A 24,378-nucleotide genomic window follows, 5' to 3' on the forward strand; every position below is an offset into this window, starting at 1 on the left:
AGGGCAGGATTTTATGGCCTCACTCGTCCCGAAACTGCAAAATCCCACCAAGGTCAACAAACCTTTCCATGGTCCACACATCATTTGCTCCGATTCCCACGGTGGCAGGATTCTGGCCAGTGTCTCTCTCCCTCTCTCTCTGTCCAGAGGATTTCTGGATGTTTCATGACTGGGGATCCTTGGAGATTTGATCCAACATTCAATGGACCAATTCACATAGGTGTTCAAAGCTACAAATCCAGCATCATGTTCGCATACTTGTTTAGTGCTAACTTAGTCTGAAGAAGGGCTTATGCCTATGGGGGTTGCTTTATATTGGAACAACAGAGATAGCTAGTTGTTAAGGATTACACTGTGTCATGTTTGAGTCTTGCAATTGGTAAAAGTTATGCTAATTCTTTTTGTCATATTTTAACTGTGTTCTTAAATAAATTTTGTTTGAAAAATATCCGAAATAAGAAACTACTGATGGCCATGACACAATTGTCTTAAAAAGCCATCTTGTTCACTAATGCCCTCGAGGGAAGGAAATCTGCTGTCTTTACCTGGCCTGGCCTATTGGCCTGACTCCAGAGCCACAGCAATGTAGTTGACTCTCAACTGCCTTCTGAACAAGAGCAACTAAGGATGGGCAATAAATGCTGGCCAGCCAGTGACACCCATATCCTTGTTTCCTGCCTCCCTCCCTTCTTGATTAGAGAGGTTATATTTGTCACTTTGCAGTCTGATGGACCATTTCCAGAACCTAGCGCAATTTGGAAAATTAACTTCAACACATCTACCATCTCATTAACCACCTCTTTTAAGAACCTAGGTTTCATTTATATATTTGGAAAGAAATGTTATTTGTTTGATATTCATTAAAATTTTTCCATATCTGCATTTTCCATTTCATTACTTTCTTTGTATCCTTTGTTTTTTTTGAACTCTCCCCATTTGCTAAGCTTGTAATAGGGTATAGCACAGTGGTTAGCACTGCTGCCTTGAAGTGCCAGGGACCCAGGTTCAATTCCCGGTCTGGGTCACTGTGCAGAGTTTGCACATTCTCCCCGTATCTGCATGGGTGTCCTCCGGGTGTTCTGGTTTCGTCCCACAGTCTAATGATATACAGGTTAAGCTGTGCTAAACTGTCCCTTAGTGTCAGGGGGTTAGCAGGGTAAAAGTGTAGGGTTACAGGGATAGGGGCTGGGTAAGATTATGGTTGCTATAGACTTGATGGGCTGAGTGGCTTCCTTCTGTACTATAGGAATTCTATGAGAAGAAGTGTATTTTGATCATGTTTCTCTGCAGGAAGTTTCTTACACCATGTTATCTGTGACTGGTGCCCTTTGTTTTTGCTGAAGCAGGACAATTGAAGCGATGTTGATTTTAATCTGAACTAATGCAGTGTCCTGTGTTTTTAATGTGCTCCCTGGGATTGCTGAGTGGAGTTTGCTTGAGGTTGCTTGACACGTCATGTCATGTGACTGAGGGCAGCTTATTTCCACAAGGTATTCTAGTTTTAGTTTTATTTTCTGTTGCTAGGTGGAAGGAAGCAGTGTCTCTCTCTCTCTCTCTGCCTCCCTGTCTCCAGAGGCTTTCTGAAAGTTCCAAGACAGGTGAGCATCAGAGATTTGATCCAACATTCAATTTGCCAATTCCTATAGGTGTTAAAAGCTGCAAATCAAGCAAAATGCTTGCTTTAATGCTAACTTAGTCTGAAGAAAGATGTGTGCCTGTGGGGTTGCTTTACATTGGAATGAAGAGATAGCTAGCTGTTAAGGATTATACTGAATCATGTTTAAGTCTTTCAATTGGTAAAAGTTATGCTACATCTTTTTGCCGTATTTTAACTGTGTTCTTAAATAAACTTTGTTTGATAAAAGCTTCCTAGCAGATCACTTGAATCATCCAGGAGTGAAACACCTTGTAGAATCACAACAGTGCAGAAAGAGGCCCATCGAGTCTGCGCTGACCACAATCCCTCCCAGGCCCTATTCCAGTAACCCCATGTACTTAACCTGCTAGCTCCCCTCACACTAAGGGGCAATTTAGCATGGCTAACCCACCTTACCCTCACATCTTTGGATTTTGGGAGGAAACCCACACAGACACAGGGAGAACATACAAACTCCACACACGGTCACCCGAGGCCGGAATTGAACCTGGGTCCCAGGCACTGTGAGATGGCAGTGCCAACCACTGTGCTACCATGCCACTCTTATGCTCGCTCATGCCAAAATCAAGTGTATAACATCAGGTCTAGGCTAACTTCACAAAGAACCTTGGAGTTTCTGGCCTGGGTCTTAACAACAGCATGTTAAGTGGTGTCGACAGGAGTATAAGATTACAAAGACACAATGATTGAGTGGGCAGATGGATTTCAGTGCAAATAAATGTGAATCATCCATATTGCATCAAAAAGGGCAAATGAAATATTAAATTATTTATTTATCAATTTAACGTGAATTTTTTAAATGATGAAAAACTATGAATAGGTGATGTTCAGAGAGATTTAGGACTCTGTGTGACCGGATCATTGAAATGTATGTAGTGAACAGTTACAAAGAATCATCAAAAAAAAAATTAATGGATGTTAGATTTTATAACTGGAGGCACAGAATAAAAAGGGAAAATACTTCTGCCAAATCTGAACCTATAAGAAGCTCAGATTGTATAACATCAGGTGCATCTGGGCAGGGCACCTCAGAAAGGATATAAGTGCCGAGCATTCTATCCAACATTACTCGGACTGAAGAGAGATGATATAAAACGGGCTGGGATTCGCTGGAATGTGGAAGGTGATTTGATTGACTTTTTAGGATCCTGAATTAATAGGATAAACACAGAGGAATTGTCCAGGAGCCTGGTATGTGAGGAGGTAATTGGAAAACCCAAGCTTTTGGAAAGACAAGTTAGGGAACACTTCTTCACAGAGAAGGCAATAGAAGAGTGGAACGTTCTCGTGCAAAAAAACAGATTGTTGCTTAATTAATAACATTTTTGTCTGAGATCTAAGGCGGCATGGTGGCATTGTGGTTCGCACTTTTGCCTCACAGCACCAGGGATGCAGATCCAACTCCAGCACTGGGTGACTGCCTGTGTGGAGTCTGCACATTCTCCCCGTGCCTGCATGGGTTTTCTCCAGATGCTCTAGTTTTCTCCCACATTCCAAAGGCAGACAGGTTAGGTGGATTGGCCATACTAATTCGTTCTTTAGGGTCCCAAAATGTGTAAGTCGGGGGGAATATTGGGGTAAAATATATGGAATTAGGACTTGGAATGGGATGCTCTATTGGTGAGAACTTGATGGGTTGAATGGCTTCCTTCTGCACAGTATGGTGGGGATTCTATGATTTTCTAGCTGAACGTTTTGAGGGTCATGGAACCAAGAAGGTGAGATGGAGTCAGAACGCAGGTCATCCATTATTTAATTGAATGGTAGAAAAAGCTCGAGGGACTGAATGGCCAGCTCCTGTTCCTATGCTCATAGACATTCTCATTTACATAGGATCATTAAACATTTCAAGGCACTCCCCAGGACAGTTACCAATCAAAATTCAATAGAATCATGGAAGGAGATTTTTAAAATTTAGTTGTGGGACATGGGCATTGCTGGCTGGCTAGCATTTGTTACCCATCCCAAGTTGCCCCTGGATTGATACAACTAAGTGTCTTGCTGGGCCATTTCAGAGGGCAATTGGGAGTCAACCACATTGCTATGGCTCTGGAGGCACATGTAGGCCAGACTAGGTAAGAACAGCAGATTTCCTCCCCTAAAGGACATTAGTGAACCAGATGGGTTTTTCTGACAATCAGCAATGGTTTTATGGTCATCAGTAGATACTTAATTCCAGATTTTTTAAAATTGAATTTAAATGTCACCACCTGCCATGGCGGAATTTGAACCCGGGTTCCCAGAACATTAGCTGAACTTCCGAATTAATAGTCTAGCGGTAGTACCACTAGTTAATTGCCTCCTTGGGCCAGGGATCAAAAGCATGGTCAAAGGTGAACAAAGAGATTTTTAGGGAGTTTAGGATTAACAAGGGCAGACATTGAGGACAAGATTCAACACGGTGGCACAGTGGTTCGCACTGCTGCTTTACAGTGCCAGGAACCCAGCTTGGTCACTGTCTGTGTGAAGATTGCACGGTCTTCCTGTTTCTACATGGGTTTCTGCCGGGTGCTCCAGTTTCCTCCTACATTCCAAAGATGTGCAGGTTAGATGGATTGACCGTGCCAAATTGCCCCTTAGTTGTAGAGGGACTAGCTGGGTAAATGCATGGATAGGTCCTGGGTGGGATTGTGGTCAGTGCAGAGTAATTGGGCCGAATGGCCTCATTCTGCACTATAGGGCTTCTATGATTGTAGGGATTCAGTGTGCCAGTGCAGCCTTTGGCTGCCTGAGGAAATATTGGAAACACGCCAGAGCCGGCACTAAGCTCACGCTTCTACAGAGCAGTAGTGATATCTACCCTCCTATATGGCTCATAGACATGGAAGACTCAAAACCCTAGAGAGGTACCACCAGTGCTGACCCCTCAAGATCCTGCAAATCCACTGGCAGGGTAGGCACATCGATGGCAGTGTTCTCATTCAGGTCAATATCTCCAGCACTGACGTATTGTTCAGACTCGATCAGCTCCCCTGGGTGGGCTACATCTTTTGCATGCCTGATGCAAGACTCCCAAAGACTCTCAAAGTGGAGAAAAAGCTCGACTCAGAACTTTCACATGGCAAGGAGGGCAGAGGAAATAGAAACATAGAAATACTACAGCACAATACAGGCCTTTCGGCCCACAAAGTTGTGCTGCACATGTCCCTACCTTAGAGATTAAATACTTTAAGGATACCCTCAAAACCCCCTCAAAGCGCAACATCATGTGTAGTGTTTTGATCTCCTTACTTGAGAAAGAATATATTGGCACTGGAGTGTATGCAGAGGAGATTCACTAGATTGATTCCAGAGTTGAGAGGATTGGCTTATGAGGAGAGACTGAGTTGGCTGGGGCTATATGCATTGGAACTCAGAAGAATGAGGGGCAATCTCATGGAAACATATAAGATTCCGAAGGGAATGGATAAGATAGAAACAGTGAGGTTATTTCCATTGGCAGGTGAAGCTAGAACTAGGGGGCATAGCCTCAAAATAAGGGGGAGCAGATTTAGAACTGAGTTGAGGAGGAACTTCTTCACACAAAGGGTGGTGAATCTGTGGAATTCCCTGTCCAGTGAAGCAGTTGATGCTACCTCATTGAATGTTTTTAAGGCAAAGATAGACAGACTTTTGAATAGTAAAGGAATTAAGGGTTATGGTGAGAGTGCGGGTAAGTGGAGCTGAATCCACAAAAAAGATCAGCCATGATCTTATTGATTGGCGGAGCAGGCACGTGGGGTCAAATGGCCTACTCCTGCTCCTAGTTCTTAAATTCTTATAATAAGAACATAAGAAATAGGAGCAGGAGTAGGCCATCTAGCCCTTCGAGCCTGCCCCGCCATTCAATAAGATCATGGCTGATCTGTTGTGGCTCAGTTCCACTTTCCCGCCCTCTCCCCATAACCCTTAATCCCCTCTCTTATCAAAAACCCATCAACCCGCGTCTTAAAAATATTTAGCGAGGCAGCCTCCACCACTTCAACGGGCAGAGAATTCCAGAGATTCACCACCCTTTGAGTGAAGAAGTTCCTCCTCAACTCCGTTCTAAACCGCCTCCCCTTTATCTTGAGGCTGTGCCCCCTAGTCCTACTGTCTTTTTTGAGCGGGAAGAGTCTCTCCACCTCTATCCTATCCATCCCATTCATCATCTTATACGTCTCAATGAGATCTCCCCTCATTCTTCTAAACTCTAGCGAGTACAAGCCTAGTTTATTCAGCCTCTCCTCATAGCTCAACCCCCTCAACTCCAGTATCAGCCTAGTAAACCTCCTCTGCACTCCCTCCAGGGCCAAAATATCCTTGCGCAGGTGCGGCGCCCAAAACTGCACACAGTACTCCAGCTGCAGCCTTAATATAATAGTATAACCCTTAATATAATAGTAATTATATTATAAGATAGCATGGAAACAGGACCTTCGGCCCAACTTGTCCATGTCACTCTTTTTTAAACCCCTAAGCTAGCCACAATTGCCCGCAATTGATGCATATCCCTCTATGTCCATCTTACCCATATAACTGTCTGAATGCTTCTTGAAAGACAAAATTGTACCTGCCTCGGCTAGTACCTCTGACAGCTTGTTCCAGACACTCACCACCCTCTATGTGAACAAATTTCTTCGCTGGGCACATTTGTATTTCTCCGCTCTCATAGTTTTAGACTATTCTTTATGTTCTTATGTTCTTATTCTCCTGACACCTGAGAATCCCTGGCCCAAGACCATCCAAAGTGGAGAAAAGGCATCGACATGGAGCTGAACATCTGGACTTTGATCGCTGATGGCAAGCGTCGGCAACTACAGGAGTGCGTGGCAACCTGGCACCGCATCCAACCGCTCCTCCAATCACCCTCTGTCCCATCTGCGACAGAATCTGTCAGTCACACTATGAACTCATCAGTCACCTGAGAACTCATTTCTCACGTGCAAGCAAATCATCCTCAGCTCCAAGGGACTGATTGAGAAGGAGGGGATGACCATAGTTACAGCTCAGAACTGCCAAAGCCAGCATTAGAATCTGGTACCAGAAAACACCGAGTGTTAAGTCAAAACTAACACAAGAATGAGCCAATTAAGACTGTATTTGGACTTGGCCAAACATGGGAAACTGGCCAGTTGTAAGTGTTGGTGACATAATCGCAGCCACTCATTGGAAGTTGCAGTGAGGCTGGTGGTGCAAAGAGGATGAATTATCAATAGACACAGTCATCAGTTCCAAAGGGGATCCTTTCATCGTTCTCATGGCAACTATTTTAATAACATCCATTGTCACCAGTGGATTAGGTAACTCCTCAAAGGCATTTCTTCCTTAATGAGTTCAATCAGAAATACTAAAAAGAAAATTATTCATAAGTTGTCTTTTTGTGTTAGGGTACATGGTGCAAACACAACACAGTGAAAACCCCCAAACAGAACGCACAGTGCAGACACAATACAGTGAGAACCCTATAAGAGAGAGCACAGTGCAGACACAACACAATGAAAAGCAGCAACAAAGAGCACAGTGCAGACACAACATAGTGAAAATCTGTAACAGAGCACAGTGTAGACACAACACAGTGAAAACCCCTAACAGAGAGCACAGTGCAGGCACAAAACAATGAAAACCCCTAACAGAGCGCACAGTGCAGACACAACACAGTGAAAATCCCTAACAAAGAGCACAGTGCAGACACAACACAGTGAAAACCCCTAACAGAGAGCACAGTGCAGACACAACATACAAATGATTTCATAAGACCCACTAGTAGGAGCAGGAATTGCAATATACGATTATCGTATATACATTGACACAGCAGCACACAAACATTCTGATGTCTGTTCATCTCCTGGATTGGAACATGTAGCTCAGGTTAAAGGTGTTGCTGAGTAGCTGCACAATGGATCTGGAATATAAAGATAGTGCAATTAAAGCCAGCGTGCACATCTTAGAGAAGTGGTGAATCATAGTTACATGGGCTGTGTAAGACTGCTGAACCAGATGAATGCTGAACAATGGAATGGCAGGCCAGAGAGTGGGTGAGTAGGTTCCCACATACAGTCCTGGAAGCTTTAGTGGACAGGAGGAGAGAGGTTAACTTTGTCCAGGAGGCCCTCCAGACAGAGAATGGGAGCAGATAGCTGAAAATGGCTCTCCCACTAATTAATCCAGAAAACTAAAGCCCTCTTCCCATCCCACAGCACAATACCACCTCCCATCGATTAAGATCAGAGGCAAACCCCTAGGAAACATGAACCACTTACTGTATCTTTACTGCCTTTTCTTGAACAAGGCGGAGATAGATATTGGAATTCATCATCACCTCCCCTGTATCAGCTCAGTCTTCAACCAACTGAGGAAAAGAATGAGGATCGAGGTCTCAAACCCAAGGATATGGTCACGGTTAACCGGGCAGCCTGATTCCTATGGCCCCACATGCTTTGGAGACTTGGACAACCCAGAGGAACCTCAGAGGATTACCAGAGAGACGAACCTCCACAAGATCCTCCAGATCAGGCAGCTGAAGAAGGTGGTCCAACAGCATTGTCCTCTCCTGAGCCTACATACCCAGAGGCTGAGTCGTTAATCACTCAAACCAGCACTGGGACATTTTCCTAGCTCCAGACGCCCAAATCAACAGCTAAGCTTGGAACTTAGCCTCAGCAGGAGAGTCCTAAGAGAATGACACAAGCAAGTTAAAGAAGTTCTCAAAGAATGCCTGAAGTGGTAAAATATTCCAACTGACTCATGTGAATCACTCAAAAATCATTCTTCACTCAAAGGGTGGTGAATCTCTGGAATTCTCTGCCCGTTGAAGTGGTGGAGGCTGCCTCGCTAAATATTTTTAAGAAGCGGGTTGATGGGTTCTTGATAAAAGAGGGGATTAAGGGTTATGGGGAGAGGGCGGGAAAGTGGAACTGAGCCACAACAGATCAGCCATGATCTTATTGAATGGCGGGGCAGGCTCGAAGGGCTAGATGGCCTACTCCTGCTCCTATTTCTTATGTTCTTATGTTCTTATGTTCTTATGAATCCTAGACTGGTGATCAACCAAAATGTAGGAGGTTCATTTTGGAAAATACCCATCACATTGGGAGAGTTCATTGGCAAGATGCAGAAGTGAAGTTGAGGCTTTGGAGTGAGTGCACCATTCCCTCTAGCACCCCTCATCTACCAGACTCTTCCAAGTACCCCTTGTCCCATGTGTGACAGGGTCTGCAGATCGCTCTTCCCAGTCATTTCAGAACTTAATGAACTGGAATGGAAGAGAGTCACTCTCGATCCTAAGGGACTGACGCTGAAGGAGGAGAAGGAAGGCGAATACCAGGGATATGCCTGTGCAATCTTGTGTAAGTGCCATGAAAGTTCTAACGTGAATGATCAAGGATACACCTTCAGATGGCATTTCCCAGCAACTACACCACCAATCTCATGCACTGTTCTGGGTGCCACATCCCCAACAATAATTTGCTTTTATTTGATTTATTATTGTCATATGTATTAGTATTCAGTAAAAAAAATATTGTTTCTTGCATGCTATACAGACTAAGCATACCATTCATAGAGTACATAGGGGAGAAGGAAAGGAGAGGTTGCAGAATATAGTGTTACAGTCATTGCTGTCATGCTATCATGGAGAGAAAGATCAACTTAATATAAGGTGGGTCCATTCAAAAGTCTGATGGTGGCAGGGAAGAAGCTGTTCTTGAGTTGGTTGGTACATGATCTCAGACTTTTATATATTTTTCCTGATGGAAGAAGGTAGAAGAGAGAATGTCCCAGGTGTGTAGGGTCTTTGATTATGCTGTCTGCTTTTCCAAAGCAGCGGAAAGTGTAGACAGAGTCAATGGATGGACGGCTGGTTTGAGTGATGGACTGGACTATGTTCACAACCCTTTGTATAGTTTGCTGCAGTGTTGACCAGAGTAGGAGCTATACCAAGCTGTGATATACCCAGAAAGGGTGCTTTCCAAGGTGCATCTGCAAAAATTTCTAGAAATTAGGACTCGTGCCTCTTCTGTTTCATCCTTGCACTTGTGGCACAGCAGCAAACTCACAACCTCATATCATGGGGAACAGCTTCTTCCCTCCTGCCATTAGACTGTTGTTCAGACCTACTTCACATTAAGTGGATCTTTCTGTCTAACCTAGCTATGACTGTAACACTACATTCTGCACTCTCTCCTTTCCTTCTCTATGTATGCTATGCTTTGTCTGCATACACACAGGAAACAATACTTTTTACTGTATACCAATACATTTGACAGTAGTAAATCAAATCAAATCAAAAAACTGCCCAGATTTCTCCTCTCATCACCCAAAAACGTTTTTAACTTTCTCCTCCTTTTACAGGCAGCTGCGTGATTCTCAACCGCTCAGTTTTTGCGTGATGCAATTTCTATTAATAACTCCACAACAAACTCATGATAGGCTGAACTAGACAGTTAGTTCATTTGTGCACACTCAAATGTGGGAGGAAAGTGGCAAAAAAAGAGAGGGAAACAGAAAGAGAAAGATTTACTGGGCAATGACCACGCAGAATAGAGTTATTGTTCCAAATATGTCCAGCGTCTAGAATCAAAGTCCACTGGTGGATTTCTTCATGGAGATTAGCTGGCTAAAATGATTCTGGATAATTCATTTTTCCAGTAGCATTGGCTTATATGATGGGGTGAGTATGCGGAGGTGAATTATTCTGGTAGGCAATGGTACAGAAATTCAATAGTTCCACTAGAAACAGTATAGACTGGAGGCCAAACATTCAAACCTCGACAGACCCCTTTTTTCTGTGCTGCTGCTTGATGGATAGATGGCAGAAGTTGAAGCTCCACAGTGGAATATTACTGGTTCCACTAAAAGGGCGGGGGGGAGTGGAATCGTATGACATGACTCCTGTGGGTGGCATGGTGGCACAGTGGTTGGCAGTGCTGCCTCACAGCACCAGGGACACGGGTTTGATTCCCTGTTTCGTTCACTGTCTATGCGGAGTCTGCATGTTCTCTCCATGTCTGCGTGGGTTTCCTTTGGGCGCTCCGGTTTCCTCCCACAGTCTGAAAGACATGCTGATTCGGTGCATTGGCCATGCTAAATTCTCCCTCAGCGTACCCGAAAGGCACTGGAGTGTGACGACTAGGGAATTTTCACAGTAACTTCATTGCAGTGTTAAACCTACTTGTGACACATACCCTCTCACCATGGGGTGATTCCTGATTGGTCACCAAGGCCAGATGAACCTCCCTCTGCTGTATACACTTGTCCCTTCAAGGGACAATCTCTGTAGTAGTCGAGGTGCAAAATGGCAGGCTGGATGGCAAATAAGTTTTCGACATTGACTAACGTCACAATCTTCCCGCTGTACTTACAGCTCATGCATATGACATATTAGCAACAACTGCCTGTCCAAACAAACTGAGCACTGTGCTGGAAGTCATTGGGAGCATTCCCCCTAATTTTTTTTATCTGTTATCGTTCGCATAACCAGTTGGCACTATGGAGCCTAATCTAGCTGTCAGAGGATGTCCCTGATGGAGCGTATAGTGCAAAAATCTGGTGAAAACCTTTGACAGTGTGTACAACACAGACAGAACACACTGGAAGTACCCGACAGAGTGTACAGTGGGTTGCATTTCTATAAATTTATTTTCATATTTTCAAAAAACAGTGGAGCACAGAAACAGGCCTTCGGCCTTCCAAGCCTGCCCTGATCATGTTGTCCTATCTAGATCAACCATCTGTATTCCTCTATTCCCTGTTTGTTCATATGTCTATCAAGATAAGTCTTAAATGTGACTAATGTATCTGCCTCAACCACCTCACTTGGCAGTGCATTCCAGGGCCCCACCACTCTTTGCATAAAAAAACTTCTCCCGCTGAACCTTTCCCCACTTACCTTGAACTTGTGCCTCCTTGTATTTTCTCCTGTGGGGAGAAAGCTTCCAACTATTCACCCTATCTATACCCCTCTGTCTTTCTAGGGAGAACAAACTCAATTTAGTCAATCTCTCTTCATAACTAATTCCGCCCCCTGCACCCCCCCCCCCCCCCCCACCCCCCCCCCCCCCAATACCAGGCAACATCTGGTAAATCTTTTCTGTACTCTCCCCAAAGTCTCCATGTCCTTCTGGTGGTATGGCGACCAGAATTGGACACAGTATTCCAAATGTAGTTTAACCAACATATTATATAATGTAATAATATAATTTATAGTATCTACTTGTAAACATATTTATATCTCAGATTCCAAAGCTGATTCAAATTCTCTGCTTTTCAAATGCTGAGGAGTTTCTTTGCAAGGCAAGATACGGGGAAAGGGCAGGGGAACGGCAATTTAGTCATAATGCTCATTTGGAGAGCTGGTGCAGAAAAGATGGGCCGAACGGCCTCCTTCTATGCTGTAACATTTCTATGATTTTGTAAGTGGGACATTCTGTTGAATTATTTTGCTGTTACTTTTAATTTGATGTGGAGATGCCAGTGTTGGACTGGGGTGGGCGCAGTAAAGATTCTCACAATACCAGGTTACAATCCAACAGGTTTATTTGGAATTGCGAGCTTTCAGAGTGCTGCTCCTTTACCAGGTGACTGACTCACCTGATGAAGGAACAGTGCTCTGAAAGCTTGTGATTCCAAATAAACCTGTTGGATTGTAACCTGGCGTTGTAAGACTTCCTATTTTAATTTGGGCAAGCCATTATTTGTTGATTCAGATGTCTTAGCGAGGTGAGGGGAACAGGCTTAGCTGGTCTGCCCAAAACAGCAAAAACGCGAATTCGATTAGTTAAGTTGATCTAAGTTTCTAAGTCTCCACTCATCCGACCTTGGGCTTTCAAACTGGAACCAGGGGTTCCGGGTGTGGAATACAGAGTCAGAGCTTTCTGTTCTCCTGTTATCAGATTCCTGTGTCATCCTGAAATCTGGCGCAGTGGCACAGTGGTTAGCACTGCTGCCTCACAGTGCAAGGGACCTAAGTTCAATTCTGGCCTCGGGTGACTGTCTGTGTTGGAGTTTGCACATTCTCCCCATGTCTGTGTGGGTTTCCTCTGGGTGCTCCAGTTTCCTCCCACAGTCCAAAGGTGTGCAGGTTAGTTAGATTGGCCATGCTAAATTGCCCTTTAGTGTCAGAGAGGCTAGCTAGGGTAAATGTAGGGAGTTATGAGGGCAGGGCATGGATGGGATTGTGGTCATAGAATTCCTTCAGTGCAGAGAGAGGCCATCTGGCCCATCTGCTCTGCACTGACCACAATCCCACCCAGTCCCTAGTCCCATATCCCTACATATTTACCTGCTAATCCCTCTAACCTACGCATCTCAGGACACTAAGGGGCAATTTTAGCATGGCCAATCAACCTAACTCGCACATCTTTGGACGATGGGAGGAAACCGGAGTACCCGGAGGAAACCTACGCAGGCACAAGGAGAATGTGCAAACTCCACACAGACAGTGACCCAAGCCAGGATTCGAACCCAGGTCCCTGGAGCTGTGAAGCAGAAATGCTAACCACTGTGCTATCGTACCGCGCTATGGTCAGTGCAGACTCGATGAGCCAAATGGCCTCCTTCTGCACTGTAAGAGTCTATGGTTCTATGATTAATCACGGTAAATGTGCAGGGTTACAGGGTTAGGATGGGGGGGTGGGGGGGGGAGGGCCTGAGTAAGATACTCTGTCAGAAAGCTGGTGCGGACTTGATGGACTGAATGGCCTCTTCAGCACTGTGGGGAATCTCTGATACAGGACCATTGAACGGTTACCATCCCAGTTCTGTTGCTGCCCACGAGTAGACATGTGTTTTGTGTAGCGAAAGCACAGCTTTCCTTTGCATGTAGCTGACACTAGTTTTTGAAAATGGTATTGGAAGGAGGTGATAAAGGTGCCAATCTTTCTAAAGGGTTGCTAGCCTGGAAATATTTGAAATGGTTAATTGCAGTTATCCTTTGACCATTGATAATCAACACTTTTCGCAGTACATGCACACTTTGCACCGAACCTTCTTAAAGGCAATACTGCGGATGACACAAGGAGTGTTCAGAACACACACCCTCTGCAGCGCTGACTTGAGACAAAAACGATCGCTCGTTTGACTGAAAGTGCTGATTCTATTCAAAATCTATCGTCTCTCTCCATAGGCAGAAAGAGTAAAATTGTTCGTCTATTTTCCAGATGTCATTTGCATTCGAAAGCATACGGGAGAACGCTTCCCCCCGCTCAATGATTAGGCACCCCACGGTGAAATTTGCATAATGTGTTTTCAAAACAATCGGCAGAAATCTGGCAGAATTGATTTGGTGTTGTGTTGGCGGGCAAATTCAATCCGTCTTCAAAGTGGACGCCGAGCAGAGGCGCGATCTTAACCCCCGTACCCATTTTACGGTGTTAAAATGCACCGTTGTGGTGTGCTAATCAGTGGGGATGTGCCGTTTCTGTTCATTTAACAAAAAGTGCGTACACATGGGGCTACCCCCTGACACGACTGGCAATATGCAATAGTTATTTAAATCCGGTGATTGTGCTGACAGATCAATAATGTTCAATTTGAAGAGGGTTATAAGCTTGCCAATGGAAATCCGGATTACTTGACACTGGCAGCTGATATCAAATTGCAAACAGATCAAGTTAACGGCTTATTTCGGGCTTTTTTTTGTGTTGTTCTTTAGGAAAAATAGGCACACACACACACTCACACACACACTCTCTCCCTCTGTGTTTCTCTGGTTGAGAATGAACAACACAAAAGCCCACAGGCAACTGGGCTTTCCCACTATAGAAGGAGAGGGGGAGATGGGTTGGTGGTCTTTTCTCATGTTAATGGCACACCCCTTCCAGAAATGCTCTCTGCTAAACAGCCTCCTCACCGTCTAACTCACCAAAATCCTGCACAAAACACAATTTGTTGAAATCATTTTTGTTCTCAGGAGCAAATCATTCTGAGGAGAGAAAGCGTAATTCCAAGTTGTGCCAGCATTCAGCCAGCTCAGTCAGTCCAATACGTGCTTACAGTGGTACACAATGGGCAGTATTCAGGAGAAAAATTGATAATCTTCACGGAAGAGTAATTTGAATGAAATTACACTTGACAAGCAATCTCAAGGCAACGAGCGGAGTGAGAGAATAGGAGCTAAAGCTCTGAGGACTTGCCCAAGCAACAGCTACAAGGGAAGAACCAGAGGAAATTCAATTTCTCTCTCTTCCTCAGCCCCTAATTGAAGCTTTTGTTTAATTGTGTGCAGCGACTCGGACTGACAGCAGATAGCAATGGAAGAGAATATGGAAGAGGGACAAACACAGAAAGGTACTGGTTAAAGCAAATACATTAAAAAGCATGATTTATTTCTCCTGTTGACCTTACTTAGCAATGATGCATGGCAAATGTGTAGGTTAATATGTGTCATCAGTTGGATGCTGTGATTTGGTCTTACTGTTCTTTCAAAAGCTGCTTAACAGATGTGATACTGCTGTGTCTGTCTGTCTATCTACCTATCTATCTATCTATCTATTTATCTATCTACCGACCACCTACCTCCCTAACTATCTACCTACCTATCTATCTATCTATCTATCTATTTATCTACCTACCTACCTATCTCCTTACCTCCTACCTACCTATCTATATATCTATCTGTCTGTCTATCTATCTGTCTCTATCTATACATTTATCTATCTATTTATCAGTCTGCCTATTCCTTCTATCTGTCTGTCAGCCTATCTGTCGATATGTATATGTGCATGTATGTGGCTACATGGATGTGTGTGCACCTTTGCATCTCCTTATGCAGATTTATGGCTGCCAGGATTCTGATTTAAAAAGGATACAGAGTTGATTGAAATATTTACGCTGGACAGATCTTATTGGGACTGTCCATGAGAATTGTCATTTTTAGCTCTAATCTGTTTCATGCTTCCTCATGCCTGTCTGAGCACATCATGAGTGTCTGGATTCAAATGAAATTAAGTTATTATTATCTTGAAGTGATGGAGTGGATCTTCAAAGTGAGGCCATATATACACATATATATGTCGATATAAATGTACAATACTTATGATTTATTTATATAGGCGTGATATTTTGATTTGTTCCTTTAGAAAGTTTTCTCTAAATCTCTGTATCATCTTTTTGCATCTCTTTCATTTACCCCCCCGCTCCCCAAAGTTGTTATGTACAGATCTCTGTGTAACCAGTTTGAAGGTCTGATTTGTTTGGGGATTGAAGACATGTTGTGAAAGTGCTGGGGTTCTTGAACAGAAACAAAAGCATTTGGCAAAGGAGTGCTTGTTGTTTAATGAACATACTGCACAAGAGCTTTATTCTGGGCATCATCACCAGCCTCTTTTATACTGTTGAATGCTGACTGTCAATTAGCGGCCTGGCTGCTTTTCCTTTCTCCTGCTCTGCGCGCTGGATCTTGAAGTCTTTAGTCTAAATTTGGCATCCAACTTCTGTCTCCCTAATTGCTCATTTGCCTTGGGGTCTAGGGTTGGCTGTACTCTGTCCTGTGTTTCACTGTCAGGCCTTGCTTAATGCATTAGATTGAGATGAATTGCAATAGGGATGATGATACTAACAAATGCTTCTAACCTCAACATAGCTGCCATTTTGAGTCATGATACCAAATAATCTGGAATGATATAAAGGTTGCGTCTGCTTTATTTAAATTATATGTTTGACTTCATGTGATGTTGATTTTTATCATGCAATTGAACCGTCTGATCAATGGCTTCTGCCAACAATTGCCATGCTCACTCATAAGGAGTGACCCATGAAGAAAAAAATGGATCCGATGGAAGGGCGTTTATTATCTTGACTTATGTTACTGTTCTATATCAGCAGTAAATTTAAGAAGCACAGCTGTCACCTCAACGTATGGGCTTCGAATGACTTCATCTGACACATTCTGGGATTTGATGGGGAGAGATGTTTGCGCGCTGTCCACTGGGAAAAGGGATTTGCGTTTCACGTCTGTTTCTTTGAAATTAGTTAAAAAAAAGAAACAACACTGAGGTTAATGGATAGTGGAGTTTGGAGGGGTGGCGCTTACAAGATAGAAAAGCTCCCTGTAAGAAAAAGGTTTTAATCCCTTTTCTGTAGGTTGTCTCCTAAGAAGGGAAGGTTTCAAGGCTGTCCACAAATAGTCATTTTTTGTTTTTTAAGAATCAGTTGGTTTTTGATGTCGGAGAATTCATTTTGAAAATCGGTTCAGCTGAGTGACTGAACCGTGCGTGTATAAACAGAACGACCGTTCACGTTATTGGATAAAAGCAAAATAGTCTGAATGCTGGAATCTGAAACACAAACAGGAAATGCTGGAAAATCTCAGCAGGTCTGACAGTGTCTGTGGGGAGAGAATAGAGCCAACGGGTGGTATTTTACGACCGCATCACACCCATTTTTATAATGTGAAGTGAAGCGATGAGCACAATTGGCGCCAGTTTTCATGACCGGCGCCATTTTACGACAGTAGGATTTCCAGCGCGGTTAGCCTCTCGCCATTAATGGGTGAGAGACAGGTTAATGTATTCAAATTTATTTAAATACTTATCTTAATGTCATTAGTGAAGCCTGCCTTTATGGCTTCGCCGAGCGATTCTCGCCGGCAAGGGATAGACATGCCTCCCCCATTAGCGGGAAGCAGTTGACTTAGCCTCGCCGGTGGAACAGGAGGCCATTGAGGCCCCATGGGAAGGCCGAGGGCAAAGGGGTTGGCCCTTGGGCAGTGCCAGACTGGCAGTGCCACCTTGGCACCTTGACAATGCCAGCCTAGCACCTGGGCAATACCCACTGGGCACCTAGACAAGTGCTGTTAGGGGTGGGGCCGATGGGGAGGGGCCATTGGGGGATTGGGGCCAATGGGGGAAGAGGCCAGTGGGGGGGGTTGTGGCTTATGAGGAGAGGGGGCCGCTGCCATTCTGCAGTGAACGGTGGGGGCAGGGCAGCAGGACTGCAATCGGCGGGGAAGGAAGGGGTTCACGATAGGTCTGGGTGGGAGGGGGTTGACGGGGGCTGTATGTCACGGGGGCTGCAGACTCCCTGTCAGCTTTCGCTTTGTCTGTCAGACCCCTGCTACTGCTAATGCGCACGTGTAGTATCAGAGATCTGCACATGCGCACTACCTCCCTCTGCAGGCTTTCAGGCATGTTAAGCCCCGCTTATAGACTTCTGCAGTGAGCAACAGAGTGCCTCCAGAGTGAGTTTGAGTGGGCCTGAAAATGCACCCAAAAGTGGACCTGCGACTCTCCCAGTTACACGCAAGCCCAGCATTGAGAGAACAAAATGGTAAAATTCCAGCCAACGTTTCAAGTCTGGATGACCCTTTGTCAGAGGTCAAATAAACAGTCAGCTTTGACTAAGGGTCATCGAGACTCGAAACTTTGGCTGTATTCTCTCCCCACAGATGTTATCAGACCTGCTGAGATTTTCCAGCATTTTCTGTTTTTGATGAACATAATTAGGCAATTCCCAGTACGTTAATGATTTAATTAGATTGCTCCGCGATTACAACAGCTGGCCAGATGTTTGGTGGACTTAGAGGGATATTATAGCCTCATCTACAGCAATCCCAGAGACTCGTTTCAATGTTCCAAAAGCCTTATGCTGCAACAGAGTGTGATTTTTTTTTGAAATTCACTTCATCAGATTTTCATCAGATCTCAGGATAGAAACTAAGTTTTAATCGAGTGTCTACCAATGGTAAACACAGTTTAGACGTCCACATCTCCCCTCCCTCTTAAACTATTGATCATAATTGTGCTGCTTTAGGGAAGATGTTGAACAGTGGGAGCACAGGAGTGGGGGTGGGGGTGGGGTGGGGACAGCAGAGGCAGAGTCGTTGCTGGATCAAAGTCACGGGCCTCCTGGCAATTAGAGAAAATACCACTAATAGAGGTTTGGTGGAGGTTTAACCTCTGACCACAGAACATACACCACCTAGTAAACTAAGGTTTTTTAAAATCAATACATGGGGCACGGGTTTCGCATGATGGCCAGAATTTATTTCTCATTGCTTGTTGCCTAAGGACAGTTGAGAGTCAAGAACATTGTCGTATGGCTCTAGAATCACGTGTAGGCCAGACCAGATAAGGATGGCAGATTTCCTTCTCTAAAGGACATTAGTGAACCAGATGGGTTTTTCTGACAATCGACAATGGGGTTTCACGGTCATCAGTAGATTATTAATTCCAAATATTTGTGTTGAGTTCAAATTCCACCATCTGTCGTGGCTGGATTTGAACCAGGGTCCCCAGGACATCGGCTGAGTTTCTGTATTAATAGTCCACTAGGCCATCGCTTTCTCATCAGTGAGTAGGTCAGTTGGCTCAGTTTGGCTTATGGGGCTAGCAGGGTGACGAAGAATGGCATGGATATCAATACCAGGCTGCAGTGGCTCATGGAGACCTGCCTCCTCTTCAAGTGTTTCCCATCAAGCAAAATTGAACCAATCACCCCTCTCTAATGGAGAGAGAGAGATGGCTTTGGTCTTCCTCTGATCAATGACTTGTCTGGCGGGAGTAATGGACAGATTTCATGCAGACAAGGATCAACTCATTTTGGAGCTATGATCTGAGGGAATTATTGTTTTAAAAACAAATATCCGATTATGAAATAGAATGCTCCAACTGAAATGGTGATGGAAACAGGTCCATTAGTATCTTCCAATAGGGCAATGGCTAAATAGTTCACATGGAAAAAAGAATTGCAGGGCTAGAAGGGGAAGAGCAAGGAGGTGGGGACTGATGGATTGGCGCTTTCAAAGAGTCAGCATGATGGGCTGAACGGTCTTCTTGGGTCCTGTATGATCCTGTGAGGCATGGTCAATAGATACCAATAAGTTAGAATGATAAAAGGAACTTTACCTGGGCAAGCGAAACCCAAAGAAATAGAGGAGTTTCCTTGATATAGTGGCTTCCATGAACTCAGTGCTCTGCAAATTCCTTGTCTTGGAGAAGAATAACCTAAGAATTGACCTAGTTGGAGTTTTCAGGGTCAACATGAGGGCAGCTCATTATGGGAGATCAAGCATTTACAGTACCTATGGGCTTTGGAAACTCTAATGTTGGCCTATTCGTAATTGAGGGGAAAGAAGGTGGCCCAGGTCTTCTAGTATGCCTGCATTCAACCCTAGCCATCGTCTCCATCACTACTTGAAAGGGATGATCTTTATCTTTGCTTCTTCTACTGGGACCCACACTTGCCCTCTCAGAGGTCAGCATGCTTTAAGTCACCCTCACCCTTGACTGTTCTGCTATTTTTCGACCAAGCCAGAGGAAGAGAAAGACTCGGGAGAGGGAATCCCAGTTCTTCAGCTCCATCTCTTGATAACCTTATACAAAAAGAGAGAGGAGGTTCCATCTCTTTTTCAAAGGAAAATCCTGAAAATGGCTGAATGCAACACAATCACAGTTATGGTACAAGCCTTCTGGGAGCTTCAGGCAGCACGATGGCACAATGGTTAACACTGCTCTATCACAGCACCAGGGGCCCAGGTTTGATTCTAACCTTGGGTAACTGTCTGTGTAAAGTCTGCATGGGTTTCCTCCGAATGCTCCGGTTTCTTCCCATAATCCAAAGATGTGCGGGTGAGGTGGATTGGTCATGCTAAATTGCCACTTAGTGCCCCAAAACATGTAGGTTAGAGATAAAGACATGGCGTTACGAGGTCGAGCCTGGGTTACATGCTCTGTTGGAGAGTTGGTGCAGACCTGATGGGCCAAATGGCCTCCTTCAAGGAACATAAGAATTAGGGGCAGAAAAAGGCAAATTCAGCCCTTTGAGCCTGATCTGCTATGCAATCAGTTCATGGCTGATCTCTCTCCTGTCTCAAATCCACTTCCCACCTGTTCCCCATACCCCTTTAACCCATTCTTGTATCAGAAATCTATCTATCTCCTTCTTGAAACCATTTAATGATTCAGAAGCCACTGTACTATGCGGCAGCAATTTCCACAAATTCACCATCTCTGCGAGAAGTAGTTCCTCCTCATTTCAGTTTCAAATCTTCTACACTGTCGGGATTCTGTGATTTCACCACTTTAGGATTGTAAACCCAGTGAACCTTTCTTCCTATTGGGATTCTACTCATCCTTATTTCTGTCTCTGAAGAGAATCATATGTGAAGTGAATATGATGAGCCATAGTGTTATTACAGCACAGAAGGGGGCTATATTACCCCATCATGTACAGGAGGACTGATCTTCATCCCTTCATTTTCATTGGGATATGAATTCTGGTGAATATTTACACTTTCACCATACCGTATGAGAGTAAATACCCTGCTCTATCATACCCAATCCATTACGCAAACCAACCTCCCATCCACTGACTCTGACTACACTTCCTGCTGCCTCAGCAAAGCAGCCAGCACAGTTAAGGAGTCCACGCACCTCGGACATTCTCTCTTCCACCTTCTTCCATCGGGAAAAACATATAAAAGTCTGAGGTCGCATACCAACCAACTCAAGAGCCGCTTCTCCCCTGCCACCATCAGACTTTTGAATGGGCTTATCTTGCATTAAGTTGATCTTTCTGTACACCCTAGCTATGACTGTAACACTACATTTTGCACTCTCTTTTTTCCTTCTCTATAAACATTACAGAGGAGACGTTGGGGGTAAGTTTTTCACTCAGAGGGTGGTGAGCGAGTGGAATCGGCTGCCTTCTGGATGAGTACATGGGATTTAATGGGATTGGGAATTACAGATAGTTCTATGGCCTGGTAGGTATGGATATGATCGGCGCAACTTGTGGGCTGAAGGGCCTGTTTGTGCTGTAGTGTTCTATGTTCTATGTTATGCTTTGTCTGTATAGTGTGCAAGAAATGATACTTTTAATTGTATCTCAATGCATGTGACAATAATAAATCAAAAAATCAAAATTAAAGAAAAATCCTACAGCACTGGAAAATTCTTGGTATTAAAATAAAGTCGAACTGCACAGTATTCTCTAAGCCACTGTGCTATGATATGGTAAAGCAAAGCTTCACACCAAGAGTTCCCTAAATAAGAAGTGTCTTCACAGGCCTATGTGTCAAGAGGAGAAGGTGTCAAACATGGGGAAATGCAATTGCCAACAGGGAGGAAGTAAAAGTCAGATGTTTTGGCAAATGCCAGTTGTACGGTGTCATGAATCCGGGTGTGGATAATTTGCTCTTCCTCTCAGCCAGGAATTAAACTGAGCCCCAAAAGCAGAGAGGAAAAAAAATCGAGTGAATATTGGATAATAAACGAGAAAATAAAAACTCCATGAAGAACAACAATTGCATTTTTTTGGGGGTTTTTTTCCAATTCAATCAAATCAAGTCCAATTCAGAGTCCCAACAAGTCGAGACATTCCCGATCCAAGCTGACAAGACAGGGCTCTCTCCTCCTGTCTTGGGCTTGATCTACATGATCCAAGCTGATTGGAGTAGGCATAGCTCCTCCTCCAAGGTTTGATCTCATTTGCATCTTAGCCAAAAGGCCGAGATGCCATTTTTAAAAATTGCTTCAAATGAAGCTAAAACGTAACCTAATGACTTTAATCATACACAGCATTTTAATACTACACTTGACCTTAATTGCATTTTTATGCATGGTGGCATAGTGCACTGCTGCCTCAGAGCATCAGGGACCCAGGTTCGATTCCCGGCTTGGATTACTGTCTGTGCGCAGCCTGTACGTTCTATCCATGCCTACATGGGTTTCTTCCGGTTGCTCCGGTTTCCTCCCACAGCCTGAAAAGTGTGCAGGTTAGATGCATTGACAGTGCTAAATTCTCCCTCAATGCGCCCAAACAGATGCCTGAGAGCAAATCACCCACTTCATTCCTATCTGACTGTTGCCTTAAATTATCCACCAGTTCTCTCCGGATCATGCCCAAACCCTTCCTGCCCAATGCCCCAGGGATCCAAGGATCCACTGCGCCTTCTTCTAGCTTCCTTCTTGCAGTCTTGGCAATACCCAATCATGCACTCTTGGATCTCTTGGTACTGATCGGACTGGCTGGCAGCTCCTTGGGTGGGATGTCCTGCCCAGTTTTTGGTCATCGCTCCTCAAGTGGCTCAGTTTCAAGTTGTGTCTGACTATCGCTCCTGCGAGGGTTAATATTGGGATGTTTACCATTTTCAATACCCTGTACAAATGAATCACACAGTACCTACATCATTGAGTCCTTGTCCTTTTTGACAGAGTGACTCACAGGTCATTTTACCGTTAACTATTCCTTTATTCTGATTTAATGCTCCTCTCAAGTTTAAAAATTCCACTGTGGGAGCTTAAAATTCAACCTTGGCTGAAGGTGTAAACTTGGAACAACAATAATAATATATTTATATGGCACTTTAGTGTAACGAGACATCCCAAGGTATGTCACAAGAACATTTCACTGAGTCTCATAAGGTGATATTCAATCACATGCTTGGTCAAAAGTTACATTTTAAGAGGTGTCTTAAGTGAGGAAAGTAAATTGGAGAGGCAGAGAGCTTCATAAAATCATAGAATCCCTACAATGCAGAAGAAGGCTATTCGGCCCATCGAGTCTGCACTGACTCCCCGACAGAGCATCATACCCAGGCCCTATTCCCATTACCTCACATATTTACCCTGTACGCTAAGGGACAATTTAGCATCGCCAATACACCTAAGCTGCGCATCTTTGGTGTAGGGAGAAACTTTCAGAGCTTTGGGGCCCATCAGAATGACAACTGGAGCAATTAAAATTGACAAGATGCCATCATTTCTGATTTCTGATAGACAAGGGAATTAAGGGTTATGGGGAGAAGGCAGGAAAGTGGAACTGATCCACTTCAGATCAGCCATGATCTTATTGAATGGTGGGGCAGGTTTGAAGGGCTAGATGGCCTACTCCTGCTCCTATTTCTTATGTTCTTATAATTAATGGAGCGCGGGTATCTTGGAGGGACATGAGAACATAAGAACCTAAGAACATGAGGAGGGATCTTATAGAGACGTATAAGATAATGAAAGGGATGGATAGGGTAGAGGTAGAGAGATTCTTCCTGCTTAGAAAGGATAGCAGGACTATGAGGCTGGATAAGAACACAGTGATTGGGGGAGGCAAGACCATAGAGAGATATGAAACAAGGATGAGAATTTTAAAGTCAAGGTGTTGCTTGAGCATGATCAAAAATAGGTGAATGCACACAGGGGTGATAGGGGAATGGGCATTTGTGTGTGGTAAGGGGGCAGCAGAGTTTTGGATGACCTTATGCAGTAGGGAATAATGTAGGAGACCCATCAGAATAGTTGCGTCTAGAGGTGCCAACTGAACGAACGAAGGTGTCGGCAGCAGATGAGCTGAGACAGGAAAGTAATAGATTGTTCACTGATCATATGCCCTGCCCATTGTTTCTTTCCTTTTTTGTCAGCAGGGATGGCAGATGGGCAGGATATGTTGCTGAGATTCTTTAAGTGTTTTCCCAAGAAGCCACCATTGCCTCCAAGCTGAATTTTACCTTTTTTTTTGTCTCAAACCACTCACCGCTCACATCATGCATTACTGCAATTAAGTTACATTGCACCAGAGTCTTTAACATCTTCAACAACATTATGTGTTACGTTGCTAATGTGGGCCATTACCTTGTTGGCTGTTTGTGTTAACCAGTTCAAATGTATGGAATGAAAATCTCACTGTAAGGTTACAATCTCAAGTCTGTTTGCTGACAACCCAAATTGGGCTAGCTCTGTTCGAACTGAATAATCATTTGATAGATGGATTGAGAGTGCAAAATAGGCGACTGCTGCGTTGCTACAGATAAAAAAGGGATTGCATTGAAACCA

The 24,378-nt window shown here is 44.2% G+C and overlaps 1 protein-coding gene across 1 annotated transcript in view; it reads left to right on the forward strand.

Annotated features, from left to right (window-relative positions):
• Positions 1–14,331: 14,331 nt before the first annotated feature.
• Positions 14,332–24,378, forward strand: part of gpm6ab (glycoprotein M6Ab) — a 240,743-nt gene continuing 230,696 nt past the window's right edge. Inside the window, exon 1 of the mRNA XM_080189452.1 lies at positions 14,332–14,902. Within this exon, the coding sequence (XP_080045578.1) occupies positions 14,866–14,902 (37 nt within the window). The 5' untranslated portion in view covers positions 14,332–14,865. The remainder of the gene's footprint in view (positions 14,903–24,378) is intronic.

The sequence above is a fragment of the Carcharhinus amblyrhynchos genome, chromosome 5, assembly GCF_965287045.1.
Source record: "Carcharhinus amblyrhynchos chromosome 5, sCarAmb.v2.hapA, whole genome shotgun sequence".
Lineage (NCBI taxonomy): Eukaryota > Metazoa > Chordata > Chondrichthyes > Carcharhiniformes > Carcharhinidae > Carcharhinus > Carcharhinus amblyrhynchos.